This window comes from Entelurus aequoreus, linkage group LG21, assembly GCF_033978785.1.
Source record: "Entelurus aequoreus isolate RoL-2023_Sb linkage group LG21, RoL_Eaeq_v1.1, whole genome shotgun sequence".
Classification (NCBI taxonomy): Eukaryota; Metazoa; Chordata; class Actinopteri; order Syngnathiformes; family Syngnathidae; genus Entelurus; species Entelurus aequoreus.
In genome coordinates, this window is record NC_084751.1 from 8,412,357 (window position 1) to 8,429,856 (window position 17,500).

Genomic DNA, 17,500 nt, shown 5'->3' on the forward strand with positions numbered 1-17,500 from the left:
TGCATAATTATTAAATATATATATATATATATATATATATATATATATATATATATATATATATATATATATATATATATATATATATATATATTAATGTATGTATTGTGACCAGATTGCCAAAAAACGTCCTGTTTTTTACAGTTTAATGTTTGCTCTGAATGTGTGGACAATGTCGCCATCTAGTGGGCATTGTAAAGAATGCAGTGGGTACTTCTACATCTACACTATATTATTGCGGTACATACATGTCATATATTTGTATTTATCAGTGCTGACGTATGAATGTATTATTATATATATATATATAATTATACAAATATACATGTATATGTATATGGATGATCATATATATGTTTCATAATTATTAAATATATCATATATATATTTTAATGTATGTATTGTGACCAGATTGCCAAAAAACGTCCTGTTTTTTACAGTTTAATGTTTGCTCTGAACTGTGTGGACAATGTCGCCATCTAGTGGGCATTGTAAAGAATGCAGTTGGGACTTCTACACTATATAATTACGGTACATACATGTCATATATTTGTATTTATCAGTGCTGACGTATGAATGTATTATTATATATATATAATTATACAAATATACATGTATATGTATATGGATGATCATATATGTGTTTCATAATTATAAAATATATAATCTATATATTTTAATGTATGTATTGTGACCAGATTGCCAAAAAACGTCCTGTTTTTTACAGTTTAATGTTTGCTCTGAATGTGTGGACAATGTCGCCATCTAGTGGGAATTGTAAAGAATGCAGTGGGTACTTCTACATCTACACTATATTATTGCGGTACATACATGTCATATATTTAGGGCTATATAAATAAACATTGATTGATTGATTGATTGATATTTGTATTTATCAGTGCTGACGTATGAATGTATTATTATACATATATATAATTATACAAATATACATGTATGTGTATATGGATGATCATATATATGTTTCATAATTATTAAATATATCATATATATATTTTAATGTATGTATTGTGACCAGATTGCCAAAAAACGTCCTGTTTTTTACAGTTTAATGTTTGCTCTGAACTGTGTGGACAATGTCGCCATCTAGTGGGCATTGTAAAGAATGCAGTTGGGACTTCTACACTATATTATTACGGTACATACATGTCATATATTCGTATTTATCAGTAAGGATGTATGAATCTATTATTATTTATATGATTATACAAATATACATGTATATGTATATGGATGATCATATCTATGCTTCATAATTATTAAATGTATATGTATTGTGACCAGATTGCCAAAAAACTTTCTGTTTTTTACAGTTTAATGTTTGCTCTGAAGTGTGTGGACAATGTCGCCATCTTGTGGACATTAGAAAGAATGCAGTATTCTATTATGTAAATATAATAGGTTTTTATTGATCTTATTGGTGTACAGATCCATCTTTATTAATTGCTGGGGTTTACTGACTAAATCCACTTTTTTCATTTTTCATTTATTTATTTATTTATTTCAGGCAATGACAAAGACGTACAAGTTGACAAAACATAATAATATAAATCAATATAGTGCATTGTTTTTTGAAGTTTTAGTTCAACGTACAGAATATTCTTATACTGTACCGATTGCTGGCTGTGCACGATGTCGCCATCTTGTGGACACTGGAAAGAATGCAGCGGCTACTTCTCGTACGGCACAGGATATTATTACATATCATATATATTTATATTTATCTCTGCCCATTTTCATTCCATTCATTGCTGGTGTTTACTGACCGGACAAAAGTTGAATTCGCCCAGTGACGTCATCATAAGAACTGAGTGGACCGGGCCGGATCTCCCGCCCCTCCCCTCCGGTCCGCCACCAGCACCTTCCTCTTGCAGGTCTCAGCTCCTGCAAACATGGCGTTGTGGGTCCAGACGGACTTTTGTTCCGCAGAGAAGAACTTCTACGCCGCACCGGAACCTGCAAGAAGTGGTCGTGTGTGCTGCTGAGACATGAAAGTTCTGATGGAGAAGAACCGAGCTGCCAGGGAGAAGGTGAGGCACGCTGCTAAAAGTTCCACGGAAGTTCTTGACGTCATTTTACTTTAGCTCCTTCCAACCTTCTATGGCGTTCGAACAGAACCTTGCAGAACTTTGGGACTTTCCTGCAGGCGACTTAAATGTGCGGATTTGTGACGTCACCATCTTGTTGTTGGAGAAAGTTGTCAACGGATTATTAGACCGGCCACTTCATTAGGGACACCTGCACTCTTCTCTCTAAATATTCACATGTATAATATTAATGTTCAACATAGATAAGTCAAACATATTTGTATTAGTTTGTATTACATTATTTAATATGTATTATTTTTATATTATTTGCTATATATTATGAAATTATAAACCTACCTTTTATTGTTTTTATTTTAAAAAAACAATTTAAAAAAAAATATATTTATTATGACACTTTTTCCAGACCACAATATGCTATGAAACAAACCAACTTTCAGAACAGAAACAATAAGAACTTAATTGAATACAAAAGTTTCCACATAAAATCAGTATTATAATATTTATGTTAAATATGGAGTGGCTTAAATGAAAATTATTTTTTTTAAAATTTGTATTTGTATTTTTTTTTATTTTTAATTAACATGCAGCATCTGACATTACATTATGTATCAATTGTCTGCCCTAAATGTCAAAATAATATATATTTTTGTTTATATCCCAACGATGCCACCCGCCCCCCAAAAAGAGAAAAACAGCAAAAAAATAAAATAAATAAAATAATAATAATGACAAATAATTAATACATTGAAAAAAAAGAGAAAAAATATGAACAGATAGTGGAAAAAAAAAAACAAAAAAACCTGTAAACATAAAATGGAGAAGATATTTATTCATTATAATTTGGAGAAATGGACTTCATACTGGGAGAACTGGGTCAACTATGTCACGCCCCATTGGCCTGATTTTATTTTCTCCAATTAGTGATCGTACTGTTTAAAAAAGATTACTCCCTATATCCTTTAAAATGTGCATTTATTTTGTTTTTAAAGAACTGAATGTATTAATTGTATATATTTACTATGAAATGATAGACAACATTTTTAACAACAATATGATACAAAACAATGCACAGTGTTATAATACATCTATAATATAGACAGGAAAATGAACAAAACATATCATTTTCTTAAAGGGGTTATATACATACTTTCATTAGATTTTCATTTATAATATCAATATTAATCATATTAATAATAAATACAGAGTGTCTTCATTGAAAAGCAAACACATGCTTTAAATTGTTTATTAATTTTTTTTTCATTGTATATATTTACTATGAAATGATAGACGACATGTTTTTTCTGAACTTTATTTCAACAAGAATATGATACAAAACAAACTATTTAAAAAACAAAACTGAAACTATATGAACATAAAGATGAACAAAATATATAATTTTTCTAAAAGTGGTCATACTTTTTTTAAAATAATACCAATATTTATACTAATAATATTAACTATAGAATACATTAAATAAAAACAAAACACTTGTTTTTGTTGTTGTTTTTATTGTATTAATTTTCTGGTAATTTTGTATTTAAGAATTTAATATGTATTCATTTTTAATTTTTAAAAAACGGAAACTATATGAAAATAAGGATGAACAAAATATATAATTTTTCTAAAAGTGGTCATAAGATGTTTTAATTTATAATACCAATATTTATAATTATAATATTAAGTATAGAATATTTTAAATAAAAACAAAACACAGGTCTTTTTTAAAATTATTGTATTCATTTTCTAGTCATTTTGTGTTTAAAAAAATTAATACATATTAATTTTTCATTTATAAAAAAGGGAAAATATATGAACATAAAGATGAACAAAATAAAAAAAAATTCTAAAAGTGATCATAAACATTTTTTTTCATTAGCTTTCAATTTATAATACAAATATTTATTATAATAATATTAACTGTAGAATACCTTAAATAAAAACAAAACACATGCTTTTTTGTGTTTTTATTGTATTAATTTTTTTCGTCATTTTGTGTTTGAATAATTTAATATGTATTAATTTTTCATCTTTAAAAAAGGGAAAATACATGAACATAAAGATGAACAAAATATAGAATTTTTCCAAAAGTGATCATAACATTTTTTTTTCATTAGCTTTCAATTTATAATACAAATATTTATTATAATAATATTAACTGTAGAATACCTTAAATAAAAACAAAACACATGCTTTTTTGTGTTTTTTGTGTATTCAATTTTTTCGTCATTTTGTGTTTGAATAATTTAATATGTATTAATTTTTCATCTTTAAAAAAGGGAAAATATATGAACATAAAGATGAACAAAATATATAATTTTTATAAGTGTGGTCATAAAATGTTTTAATTTATAATACCAATAATTATAATATTAATGTTAACTATAGAATACCTTAAATAAAAACAAAACACGTGCTTTTTTGTGTTTTCATTGTATTCATTTTCTCGTCATTTTGTGTTTAAATAATTTATTATGTATTAATTTTTCATCTTTAAAAAATGGACATAAACCATATTTCCATTAGCTACCAGACAATAATTCAATATATTTAAACAAAAAGAAAACAAAAAGACACTTAAAGCAATACATATAAAAGTGTATTTTTTTTTAGAAGTCCTCCAGTCCACTAGGGGGCGTCATCTCTGCAATCTCTTTCCTCCTCAGTTCTCTTTGTCGGGCTCTCGCTCCACCGCCTCCTCATCACCGTCCTCCCAGAAAAGGGCGGGGCTTCCGTCAGGGTCCAAACCCGCTTCGACGAAAGCCGAGTTGTTGGCGCGGGTGCGTTGCAGTAACCGGGCCTGCCAGCAGGGGGACTTGGCGCTGGCGGTGCGTCTCTACACCGACGCCTTGACCTTGGACCCCCAGAACTGCGTCCTGTACAGCAACCGCTCGGCGGCCCACCTCAGACTGGGTCGCTACACCTCGGCGCTGGAGGACGCCAACAAGGCGCGAGCCATCAACCCCAAATGGACCAAGGTAGGACTTCACTCATCTTTACTCTTATTCACTCAAACTTAACATCAACAACTAATAATCATTTCATGAAGAATTGATGCGTCGTTAGCGTTACGACATTTGCAATAATTGTACAAGTCTGTCCTTTCACGCATTCCTGCAACCTACGCCCGACAGGATGGAGGAAACACGACAAACCAAATACGCCATTTGTCACTTTAACAACTCAAATTGTTTTGGTGCCGACTTGAAAACAAGTCCTTTTTTTTGTTACTTTAAAAACAAAAAGTGATTTTCATGAGTTTTGCAGCCAATTTAGCGCTAGCATTGGCGCTAGCATTAGCACTAGCCTTGGTGCTAGCATTGGTTTGTTGCTAAGCTAATTAGCAAGTGTAGTGAGAGGGGTCAACCACCAGGGGGCCCCGACACTTAAAGGAGCAACACCTTTTGGTGTGGTCAGCGCACAAGATGGCGCTCACCGGGAAGCCAAGATGTGAAGAAGAATGGCGAGACCCACCTTTTTTGTCTACTTTGTGTGTGTGTGCGTGTGAGAGAGACTTCCTGCCTCTGTGAGAGAGAATGGACGGAAATGTGTGTGTGTGTGTGTGTGTGTGTGTGTGTGTGTGTGTGTGTGTGTGTGTGTGTGTGTGTGTGTGTGTGTGTGTGTGTGTGTGGGTGTGTGTGTGTGTGTGTGTGGTAGCTTTGTACTGCTCTTATTTAGGTTTTTTTATACTCTGGCCTTGGCCCCAGTTTGGCTCAACAACAGAAGCTGTGTGTGCGTGTGTGTGTGTGAGGGTGTGTATGTGTGTGTGTGTGTGTGTGTGTGTGTGTGTGTGTGTGTGTGTGTGTGTGTGTGTGTGTGTGTGTGTGTGTGGTAGCTTTGCACTGCTCTTATTTTGTTTTTTTATACTCTGGCGTTCAGCCTTAGCCTCAGTTTGGCTCAACAACAGAAGCTGTGTGTGTGTGTGTGTGTGTGTGTGTGTGTGTGTGTGTGTGTGTGTGTGTGTGTGTGTGTGTGTGTGTGTGTGTGTATGCGTGTGTGTCTGCAGCCTGGCCTCCTGATTGGCCACGGGTTGTGGCTGAGGTCAAAGAAGAACTTTTTGATATGTTTATTCCTGCTCCACTTCTGTCTCCACGCCACTACTGACACACACACACACACACACACACACACACACACACACACACACACACACACACACACACACACACACACACACACACACACACACACGCACACACACAGCACTTGTATGCCACGGAGCTGAAAACAGGTGTATTGTTTTCTCACTTCTCAAATACTTACAGTATGTATACTTGGTCATATTTGCTGTTGCTTGATAGGAGCAGTGCTGCCACCAAGCTGCAGGCTTGTGTATTGTTCAAGAGAGAAAAAAGACGCTCACACTGAAAGCCCCCCCCCCGACACCTCCCGCCCGCCCCACTGTTTAAAAAGCAGGAAGTGATCTTGTGATGTAGGAAGCTTGTTGTCTTGTTGCTAGGCAGACTTCATCAGGTTTAAATAATGGCTGCCTCACAAGTCAATGACACATCCTCAGAAGTCCGCCACGCCCACCAGCCTGTTGCCATGGCGAGTGGGGGCAGAAGGAGAGTTGCCCGTGCAGTTCTTGAAGCGTGTCGTTTAAGCAGCAGACGTCTTCAAAGCCGCCCGGCCCTGTGGGTTCTCCCCTGTCATTACCGCCGACCACCACCACCACGTCGGGAAGGTGGCCCACATTAGATTAGAGGGCTCCCCTCGAAGAGAACCTTTGTGGCGGGTTGCGGCTCAGACCGCAGTCTAGGTCCCTGGGCTAATCCTGGACCTGGTGCCAGGGACCATGGACGCAAAAACCACTCCTGAAACGTTGACTTTGCTCGTCGCCATTGGATTCATTCTCTGTGGACATTTGAATAAGAAAAGGTGCGAGTTGTCAGTGTCGCCACTAGAGGGCAGCATTGAAGCTGCTTAGGAACAATAACATATAGAAAGGTGCGAGTTGTCAGTGTCACCACTAGAGGGCAGCATTGAAGCTGCTTAAGAACAATAACATATAGAAAGGTGCGAGTTGTCAGTGTCGCCACTAGAGGGCAGCATTGAAGCTGCTTAAGAACAATAACATATAGAAAGGTGCGAGTTGTCAGTGTCGCCACTAGAGGGCAGCATTGAAGCTGCTTAAGAACAATAACATATAGAAAGGTGCAAGTTGTCAGTGTCGCCACTAGAGGGCAGCATTGAAGCTGCTTAAGAACAATAAGATATAGAAAGGTGCGAGTTGTCAGTGTCGCCACTAGAGGGCAGCATTGAAGCTGCTTAAGAACAATAACATATAGAAAGGTGCGAGTTGTCAGTGTCGCCACTAGAGGGCAGCATTGAAGCTGCTTAAGAACAATAACATATAGAAAGGTGCGAGTTGTCAGTGTCGCCACTAGAGGGCAGCATTGAAGCTGCTTAAGAACAATAACATATAGAAAGGTGTGAGTTGTCAGTGTCGCCACTAGAGGGCAGCATTGAAGCTGCTTAAGAACAATAACATATAGAAAGGTGCGAGTTGTCAGTGTCGCCACTAGAGGGCAGCATTGAAGCTGCTTAAGAACAATAACATATAGAAAGGTGCAAGTTGTCAGTGTCGCCACTAGAGGGCAGCATTGAAGCTGCTTAAGAACAATAACATATAGAAAGGTGCGAGTTGTCAGTGTCACCACTAGAGGGCAGCATTGAAGCTGCTTAAGAACAATAACATATAGAAAGGTGCGAGTTGTCAGTGTCGCCACTAGAGGGCAGCATTGAAGCTGCTTAAGAACAATAACATATAGAAAGGTGCAAGTTGTCAGTGTCGCCACTAGAGGGCAGCATTGAAGCTGCTTAAGAACAATAAGATATAGAAAGGTGCGAGTTGTCAGTGTCGCCACTAGAGGGCAGCATTGAAGCTGCTTAAGAACAATAACATATAGAAAGGTGCGAGTTGTCAGTGTCGCCACTAGAGGGCAGCATTGAAGCTGCTTAAGAACAATAACATATAGAAAGGTGCGAGTTGTCAGTGTCGCCACTAGAGGGCAGCATTGAAGCTGCTTAAGAACAATAACATATAGAAAGGTGTGAGTTGTCAGTGTCGCCACTAGAGGGCAGCATTGAAGCTGCTTAAGAACTATAACATATAGAAAGGTGTGAGTTGTCGGTGTCGCCACTAGAGGGCAGCATTGAAGCTGCTTAAGAACAATAACATATAGAAAGGTGCCAGTTGTCAGTGTCACCACTAGAGGGCAGCATTGAAGCTGCTTAAGAACAATAACATATAGAAAGGTGCGAGTTGTCAGTGTCGCCACTAGAGGGCAGCATTGAAGCTGCTTAAGAACAATAACATATAGAAAGGTGCGAGTTGTCAGTGTCGCCACTAGAGGGCAGCATTGAAGCTACTTAAGAACAATAACATATAGAAAGGTGCGAGTTGTCAGTGTCACCACTAGAGGGCAGCATTGAAGCTGCTTAAGAACAATAACATATAGAAAGGTGCGAGTTGTCAGTGTCGCCACTAGAGGGCAGCATTGAAGCTGCTTAAGAACAATAACATATAGAAAGGTGCGAGTTGTCAGTGTCGCCACTAGAGGGCAGCATTGAAGCTGCTTAAGAACAATAACATATAGAAAGGTGCGAGTTGTCAGTGTCTTCGCTAGAGGGCAGCATTGAAGCTGCTTAAGAACAATAGCATATAGAAAGGTGCGAGTTGTCAGTGTCGCCACTAGAGGGCAGCATTGAAGCTGCTTAAGAACAATAACATATAGAAAGGTGCGAGTTGTCAGTGTCGCCACTAGAGGGCAGCATTGAAGCTGCTTAAGAACAATAAGATATAGAAAGGTGCGAGTTGTCAGTGTCGCCACTAGAGGGCAGCATTGAAGCTGCTTAAGAACAATAACATATAGAAAGGTGCGAGTTGTCAGTGCCGCCACTAGAGGGCAGCATTGAAGCTGCTTAAGAATAATAACATATAGAAAGGTGCGAGTTGTCAGTGTCGCCACTAGAGGGCAGCATTGAAGCTGCTTAAGAACAATAACATATAGAAAGGTGCGAGTTGTCGGTGTCGCCACTAGAGGGCAGCATTGAAGCTGCTTAAGAACAATAACATATAGAAAGGTGCGAGTTGTCGGTGTCGCCACTAGAGGGCAGCATTGAAGCTGCTTAAGAACAATAACATATAGAAAGGTGCGAGTTGTCGGTGTCGCCACTAGAGGGCAGCATTGAAGCTGCTTAAGAACAATAACATATAGAAAGGTGCGAGTTGTCGGTGTCGCCACTAGAGGGCAGCATTGAAGCTGCTTAAGAACAATAACATATAGAAAGGTGCGAGTTGTCGGTGTCGCCACTAGAGGGCAGCATTGAAGCTGCTTAAGAACAATAACATATAGAAAGGTGCAAGTTGTCAGTGTCGCCACTAGAGGGCAGCATTGAAGCTGCTTAAGAACAATAACATATAGAAAGGTGCGAGTTGTCAGTGTCGCCACTAGAGGGCAGCATTGAAGCTGCTTAAGAACAATAACATATAGAAAGGTGCGAGTTGTCGGTGTCGCCACTAGAGGGCAGCATTGAAGCTGCTTAAGAACAATAAGATATAGAAAGGTGCGAGTTGTCAGTGTCGCCACTAGAGGGCAGCATTGAAGCTGCTTAAGAACAATAACATATAGAAAGGTGCGAGTTGTCAGTGTCGCCACTAGAGGGCAGCATTGAAGCTGCTTAAGAACAATAACATATAGAAAGGTGCGAGTTGTCAGTGTCGCCACTAGAGGGCAGCATTGAAGCTGCTTAAGAACAATAACATATAGAAAGGTGCGAGTTGTCAGTGTCGCCACTAGAGGGCAGCATTGAAGCTGCTTAAGAACAATAAGATATAGAAAGGTGCGAGTTGTCGGTGTCGCCACTAGAGGGCAGCATTGAAGCTGCTTAAGAACAATAAGATATAGAAAGGTGCGAGTTGTCGGTGTCGCCACTAGAGGGCAGCATTGAAGCTGCTTAAGAACAATAACATATAGAAAGGTGCGAGTTGTCAGTGTCGCCACTAGAGGGCAGCATTGAAGCTGCTTAAGAACAATAACATATAGAAACGTGCGAGTTGTCAGTGTCGCCACTAGAGGGCAGCATTGAAGCTGCTTAAGAACAATAACACTTTTCTATGTTATTGTTATCAAATAAGCGGTAGAAAATGGATGGATGGATGTATCAATTTATAATCGGGATGTGCAACAATTGAGATTTTGATGTGAATCGATTTTTTTTGCGCACCCCTAATAAGTAAGGAGATAAATATGAGTTGTTTTGCTTTCACTTTGTTTTATTTATTTTTATTAAAATATATAAATATTTTTCCTTCCATTTTTAAATGTTTTTATTTGTATTTTTGTTGTTGTTTTATTTATTTTAAATTTTTATTTTATTTATTTATTTTAAATTTTTATTTTATTTATTTATTTTTTGCTTTCACTCTTACAAGTGGACAACAAAGGCAGGATGATGTCATCTTCCAGGCAGCCAATCAGCACGCAGTGCCTGCTCAGGAGCAGCTGGGCAGTTGTGATAGCTGAGCCATGACGTTCACGTTGACCCCTCGTGACCCCCCCTGTGATGGCTAACACAGGATGCCTGGGGTTCAAAGGTCAAATGCGTTTGTTGCAGTGTGTCCTTTTGTGACCTGGTGCTGCTTTGTTGCCCCGAGCATGTCGCCCCCTGCTGGTGGGCTTTGTCAGTGCGTCTTTCTGCTCCACTTTCACTAAAAGGTCAAAGTTGAAGTGTCAAACTTTGTGGATTCAACAAGAATGTTGTTCAGTTGAGCCCAGCAAGACCTGCAGGTTGAGGATTGTTGCCTTTGTGCAGTTGGCAGCGTGAGCTCTGACTAGAAGGAGGCAGCAGATGTCAATTAACGCAGGGGTGTCCAAACTTTGTTCATTGAGGGCCGCACACTGACAAACTAAAGCATGCGGGGGCCATTTTTATATTCAAAATGTTCAAAACCATTACAATATATATATATTTTTTACCTTTAGGATTCCCCTCAACGTTGGTCTCAGGGACCCGAAAGAGTCTCACTCATAAAAATGTTAAAAATAAGTTATACATTTTTTAAAATTATTATTCAAGGCTTAAATCTCATAAATGTCGATATAAATCAAAAATGCCCTTTCTGTTTTTTTATGGTGAAAACACAAAATATTTACCCCCAAAAAGCTGGAATATTTAATGTGAAGTAATTAATGCCTTAAATAGGTCAATAATTCATAACATCATTATTATTTTTGGAGTAATGACCATTAAAAAAAAAATCCCACTAAAATTCATAAGTGTTAAAAAAAGTCATAATTTTTTTTTTTTACTTACAACACTTAAATCTCTTGATCAACTTCAGATACATCCCTATTTTTAAGAGTTAATTTTGTATTTTTTATTTGATTTTTTTAAATTTCATGCCCGTATTGTCAAATAAAACTTTGTTTCTTATTTAGCAAACACACAATATTTTGTAACCAAAAATATGTCAGAGTGTAATATTTGATGTGAAGTAATCGGAGGCTTAAACACGTCAATAATTCATAACATTGATTTTAATTCATTCTTAATTTCTGAGTAATGACAGTTTTTTTTTTTTTAATCCCCCTAAAATTCTTGAAGATCCAAAAAGGCCTCACTCATAAAAAATTCCTTTTTTTTATTATTCAAGGCTTAAATCTCTTAAATGTCGATATCAAGTAAAAATGCCCTTCTGTTTTTTTATGGCGAAAACACAAAAAATGTACCCCCAAAAAACTGGAATATTTAATGTGAAGTAATTAATTCCTTAAATAGGTCAATATTTCATAACATTAATTGTAATTCATTATTATTTTTGGAGTAATGACTATTTTGGAAAAAAATCCCACTAAAATTCGTAAGTGTTAAAAAAAAGTATTTTATTTTTATTTTTACTTTCAACACTTAAATCTCTTGATCAACTTCAGATATCAGTACATTTTTTTTAATTTACATTTTTTTTTTAAATTTCATGCCCTTCTTGTCAAATAAAACTTTGTTTCTTATTTAGCAAACACACAAAATATTGAATATTTTGTCCCAATAATATGTCAGAGTGTAATATTTGATGTGAAGTAATTGGAGGCTTAAACACGTCAATAATTCATAACATTGATTTTAATTTATTCTTAATTTCTGAGTAATGACAGTTGGGTTTTTTTAAATCCCCCTAAAATTCTTGAAGATCCAAAAAGGCCTCACTCATAAAAAAATACAAAAAAAAGTTATACATTGTTCTTTTTTAAATTATTATTCAAGGCTTGAATCTCCTAAAAGTCGATATAAAGCAAAAATGCCCCTTTGTTAAAGAAAACAAGTTTTTTTATAGCAAAAACACAAAATATGCAAGATTTACCCCCAAAAAACAAACCAAAAATCTCTTAAATGTCAATATAAATCAAAAATGCCCTTTCTGTTTTTTTATGCCGAAAACACAAAATATTTACCCCCAAAAAGCTGGAATATTTAATGTGAAGCAATTAATGCCTTAAATAGGTCAATAATTCACAACATTGATTTTGAATTCATTATTATTTTTGGAGTAATACCCGTTTTTTTTTTTTTAAATCCCCCTAAAATTCTTGAAGATCCAAGAAGGCCTAAATGTTAAAAATAAGTTATACACTCTTCTTTATTTTATTATTCAAGGCTTAAATCTCTTAAACCTTCTTAATTCAACACTGAAATCTCTGGATCAACTTCAGAAATATCCCTTAAATATACGTTTTTATGACTTGTCTATGTTTTTAATACGTTTTTGACAAAGAAAACTTGGTGTTTTATTTGGCAAACACAAAATATGCAATACACTTAACTCTTGATCCACTTCAGATCTACCCCTATTTTTTAAGTTTTTATTTTATTTTATTTTTTTAAAATTTCATGCACTTTTTGTCAAAGAAAACTGTGTTTCTTATTTGCTAAACACACAAAATATTGAATATTTTGTCCCAAAAATATGTCAGAGTGTAATATTTGATGTGAAGTAATTGGAGGCTTAAACACGTCAATAATTCATAACATTGATTTTAATTCATTCTTAATTTCTGAGTTATGACAGGTTTTAAAAAAAAATCCCCTTAAAATTCTTGAAGACCCAAAAAGGCCTTAGTCATAAAAATGTTAAAAATAAGTTATACATAGTTCTTTTTTTAATATTCAAGGCTTAAATCTCTCTTAAAAGTCGATATAAAGCAAAAATGCCCGTTTTTTATGGCAAAAACAGAAAATATGCAAGATTTACCCCCAAAAAACTGGAATATTTAATATAAAATAATGAATGCCTTAAATAGGTCAAGAATCCATAACACCATTGATTTTAATTTATTATTATTTTTGGATTAATGACCGTTTTTAAAAAGAATCCCACTAAAATTGAGACGACCGGGTCGCATCGTGGTGCGAGGTGTTCTCCCAAGGATGCAGACGGCTCGGACACAGCTTGCAGGTAGGAAAATGATTTATTTTAGAACTAAATCAGACAAGAGAAAAACAAAAACGACTAGCATGGGAGCTAGCAAGCAAAATAATCTAGCATGAGAGCTAGCAGGAAGCAAAGTGGTCGTCAGCTGTTGCATGAGAACAAACTAGGAAGCCAGGCAGAGTGCTGCCCGGGCGAAGACTAAATAGCCCTCTGATTAGCGCTCGGGCAACAGGTGCGCGTCCCGAAACGCTAACCAGAGGCAGGTGAGCAAAATATGCCGTCATGGCAACAGAAACAAAACACACGTGACACTAAACTGTAAACAAACTGTGATCCGAGCAGCGGATCCTAACAGTACCCCCCCCTAAAAGGACAGATTCCAGATGTCCCTTGAAAACAAAAAAAAAAACAACTGGAACCCAAAAAAAAAAAAGGCAATAGTTCACGAGTCAAGGGCGGGCGGGGGGGTGACTTGGTGGTGGGTCGCCAGGCCACGTGTCCCCGAATCCACCGGGGAAGGGTCAGGTGGCGGCGGCGAATGGAACGCTGCTGCCGCTGGCGAGGCGGGCGAGGCGGGCGACCACGGTAAGGCCACATTCGTGGCCGCCGAGAAGGTGGGCGTGAGTGGCGCCAGAATTTCAGCAGCCTCTGAGTCCTCTGAGAGAGCTGCTTGCGCAGCCGGACCACTCGAGGTCGCTGAGACGTCGCCGTGGAAGCGGTAGGTGTCGACGTCGCTGTCGTGGCAGCAGGAGTCGCTGTCGTGGCAGCAGGAGTCGCTGTCGTGGCAGCAGGAGTCGCTGTCGTGGCAGCAGGAGTCGCTGTCGTGGCAGCAGGAGTCGCTGTCGTGGCAGCAGGAGTCGCTGTCGTGGCAGCCGGAGTCGCTGTCGTGGCAGCCGGAGTCGCTGGTGCGAGAACCAGTCGTGGTGCAGGTACTGGTGCGAGAACCAGCCGTGGTGCAGGTACTGGTGCGAGAACCAGCCGTGGTGCAGGTACTGGTGCGAGAACCAGCCGTGGTGCAGGTACTGGTGCGAGAACCAGCCGTGGAGCAGGTACTGGTGCGAGAACCAGCCGTGGTGCAGGTACTGGTGCGAGAACCAGTCGTGGTGCAGGTACTGGTGCGAGAACCAGCCGTGGTGCAGGTACTGGTGCGAGAACCAGCCGTGGTGCAGGTACTGGTGCGGGAACCAGCCGAGGAGCAGGTACTGGTGCGGGAACCAGCCGAGGAGCAGGTACTGGTGCGGGAACCAGCCGAGGAGCAGGTACTGGTGTGGGAACCAGCTGAGGAGCAGGTACTGGTGTGGGAACCAGCCGAGGTGCAGGTACTGGTGTGGGAACCAGCCGAGGTGCAGGTACTGGTGTGGGAACCAGCCGAGGTGCAGGTACTGGTGTGGGAACCAGCCGAGGTGCAGGTACTGGAACCTGTGGTGGAGCTGGTGCTAGCCTTAGCCTTGGCGCTAGCTTAGGTGCAGGTGGCCTAGCTGGCGGTTGCGGCTTAGCAGGCCGAAGGACAGGTGGCGGTGGCCGAGCAGGAGGTTGCGGCTTAGCACGCCGTTGTGCCACCCCACTCGCACAGCTCCCAGTACTAGCCCCCCCCTCAAAAAGCGGATCCCAGACGCGCTCCTTGCGGATTGGAACCGTCTTCAAGGGTGGGTGGTGGGAGGTCCGGGGGAGGGCTGAATCCTCTCCTCTAAATTGTCCAAAATGTCTATTGTCACCCCCCACTTGAGACTGGGACTGACTAGATTTAGTCCTTAAAAAAATGTCCTGATAATGATTAATCGCAGAGTTAAGGTTACTTGAAAATGGCTGGCAGGAAGAATTGACATGATGTCTAAAAAAGTCTTTGTCTATGACGTCATCCAAAGTGGGCGGGATGACGTCATCCGTGTGGGTCTCTAGCTGACTGACAGCCCAATCGGTGAAATGTTTGGCAAAGTGGTCAATTGGGTTGCCAAACATTTGAGGAGGGGAATCTTGGGCTGAATATTGCTTACTGTGTAGTGGTGGAGGAGTCTGTGGGAGGGGCGCGTCTTTGCAGCGAAGTGAAGACCTCTTTGGTGGCTTCCGTCTTCGCTGACGCGTCCGGTGGTGCGGAGGTGTGGCGATGTCCTCGGGCCAAACGGAGTGGATTGGGACCAACTTTCCGTTAGGACCCCAGATCAGGTCCTGGCGCTCCGAGGGGGAATAGCGGAGAGTCTCCGCCTCCATTGCTCGCAACACCATCCACGCACCTTCGTCCATCTCCTCCGACGTGCTCGTTGCGGGAGAACTTCTTGCTGGCTTCCTACTGAGACGACCGGGTCGCATCGTGGTGCGAGGTGTTCTCCCAAGGATGCAGACGGGCTCGGACACAGCTTGCAGGTAGGAAAATGATTTATTTTAGAACTAAATCAGACAAGAGAAAAACAAAAACGACTAGCATGGGAGCTAGCAAGCAAAATAATCTAGCATGAGAGCTAGCAGGAAGCAAAGTGGTCGTCAGCTGTTGCATGAGAACAAACTAGGAAGCCAGGCAGAGTGCTGCCCGGGCGAAGACTAAATAGCCCTCTGATTAGCGCTCGGGCAACAGGTGCGCGTCCCGAAACGCTAACCAGAGGCAGGTGAGCAAAATATGCCGTCATGGCAACAGAAACAAAACACACGTGACACTAAACTGTAAACAAACTGTGATCCGAGCAGCGGATCCTAACAAAAATGATTAGGGATCTAAAAGGGCCCCACTCATAAGTGTTAAAAATAAGTCATATTTTTTTTTATTTTTACTTTCAACACTGAAATCTCTGGATCAACTTTAGATATATCCCTTATATTTATACGTTTTTAAGACTTTTTTAAATGTTTTTAATGCGTTTTTGACAAAGAAAATATTCACCCCCAAAAAACTGGAATATTTGATGTGATTGGAGCCTTGAATAGGTCAATAATTCATCAAATAGATTTTTGATTCATTATTATTTTTTGAGCAATGACAAGTTTAAAGTAGGGATGTCCGATATAGGCTTTTTGCCGATATCCGATATGCCGATATTGTCCAACTCTTTAATTACCGATACCGATATCAACCGATACCGATATCAACAGATACCGATATCAACCGATACCGATATCAACCGATATAAACAGTCGTGGAATTAACACATTATTATGCCTAATTTGGACAACCGGGTATGGTGAAGATAAGGTACATTTTTAAAAAATGAATCAAATAAAATAAGATAAATTAATTAAAAACATTTTCTTGAATACAAAAGAAAGTAAAACAATATAAAAACAGTTACATAGAAACTAGTAATGAATGAAAATTAGTAAAATGAAGTGTTAAAGGTTAGTACTATTAGTGGAGCAGCAGCACGCACAATCATGTGTGCTTACGGACTGTATCCCTTGCAGACTGTATTGATATATATTGATATATAATGTAGGAAGCAGAATATTAATAACAGAAAGAAACAACCCTTTTGTGTGAATGAGTGTAAATGGGGGAGGGAGGTTTTTTGGGTTGGTGCACTAATTGTAAGTGTATCTTGGGTTTTTTATGTGGATTTAATAAAAAAAAACAAAAAACGATACTGATAATAAAAAAACCGATACCGATAATTTCCGATATTACATTTTAACGCATTTATCGGCCGATAATATCGCCAGACCGATATTATCGGCCATCTCTAGTTTAAAGTAAAAAATTAGACTTATTAGAGTCAAGATTGCAACTTTTTATTGTTACATTTCCCCTCTTTGCTCTTCTCTTCCACTTTTTATTGTTTACTTTTCGATAGTATTTTTACAAGGTGCCACAAATGGCCCCCTGGCCGCACTTTGGACACGATGACTTAATGAGATGAATCATAACGTCAGAGGACTCAAGTCGTAATGTTTTTTATCCGCATATTGTACAAATAACATGAATTAATTATTAATGAGAGTTCATTAAGATACGTCAGCATATATTGATTGTTTTTATCATCTTTAATCTACAACATGTGTCAGCTGGTTATTGTAGAACAAG

At 38.7% G+C, this 17,500-nt stretch overlaps 1 protein-coding gene across 1 annotated transcript in view; it reads left to right on the top strand.

Annotated features, from left to right (window-relative positions):
- Positions 1-1,877: 1,877 nt before the first annotated feature.
- Positions 1,878-17,500, top strand: part of ttc28 (tetratricopeptide repeat domain 28) — a 76,648-nt gene continuing 61,025 nt past the window's right edge. Inside the window, exons 1-2 of the mRNA XM_062030735.1 lie at positions 1,878-2,048; positions 4,730-5,041. Coding sequence (XP_061886719.1) covers positions 2,007-2,048; positions 4,730-5,041 — 354 coding nt within the window. The 5' untranslated portion in view covers positions 1,878-2,006. The remainder of the gene's footprint in view (positions 2,049-4,729; positions 5,042-17,500) is intronic.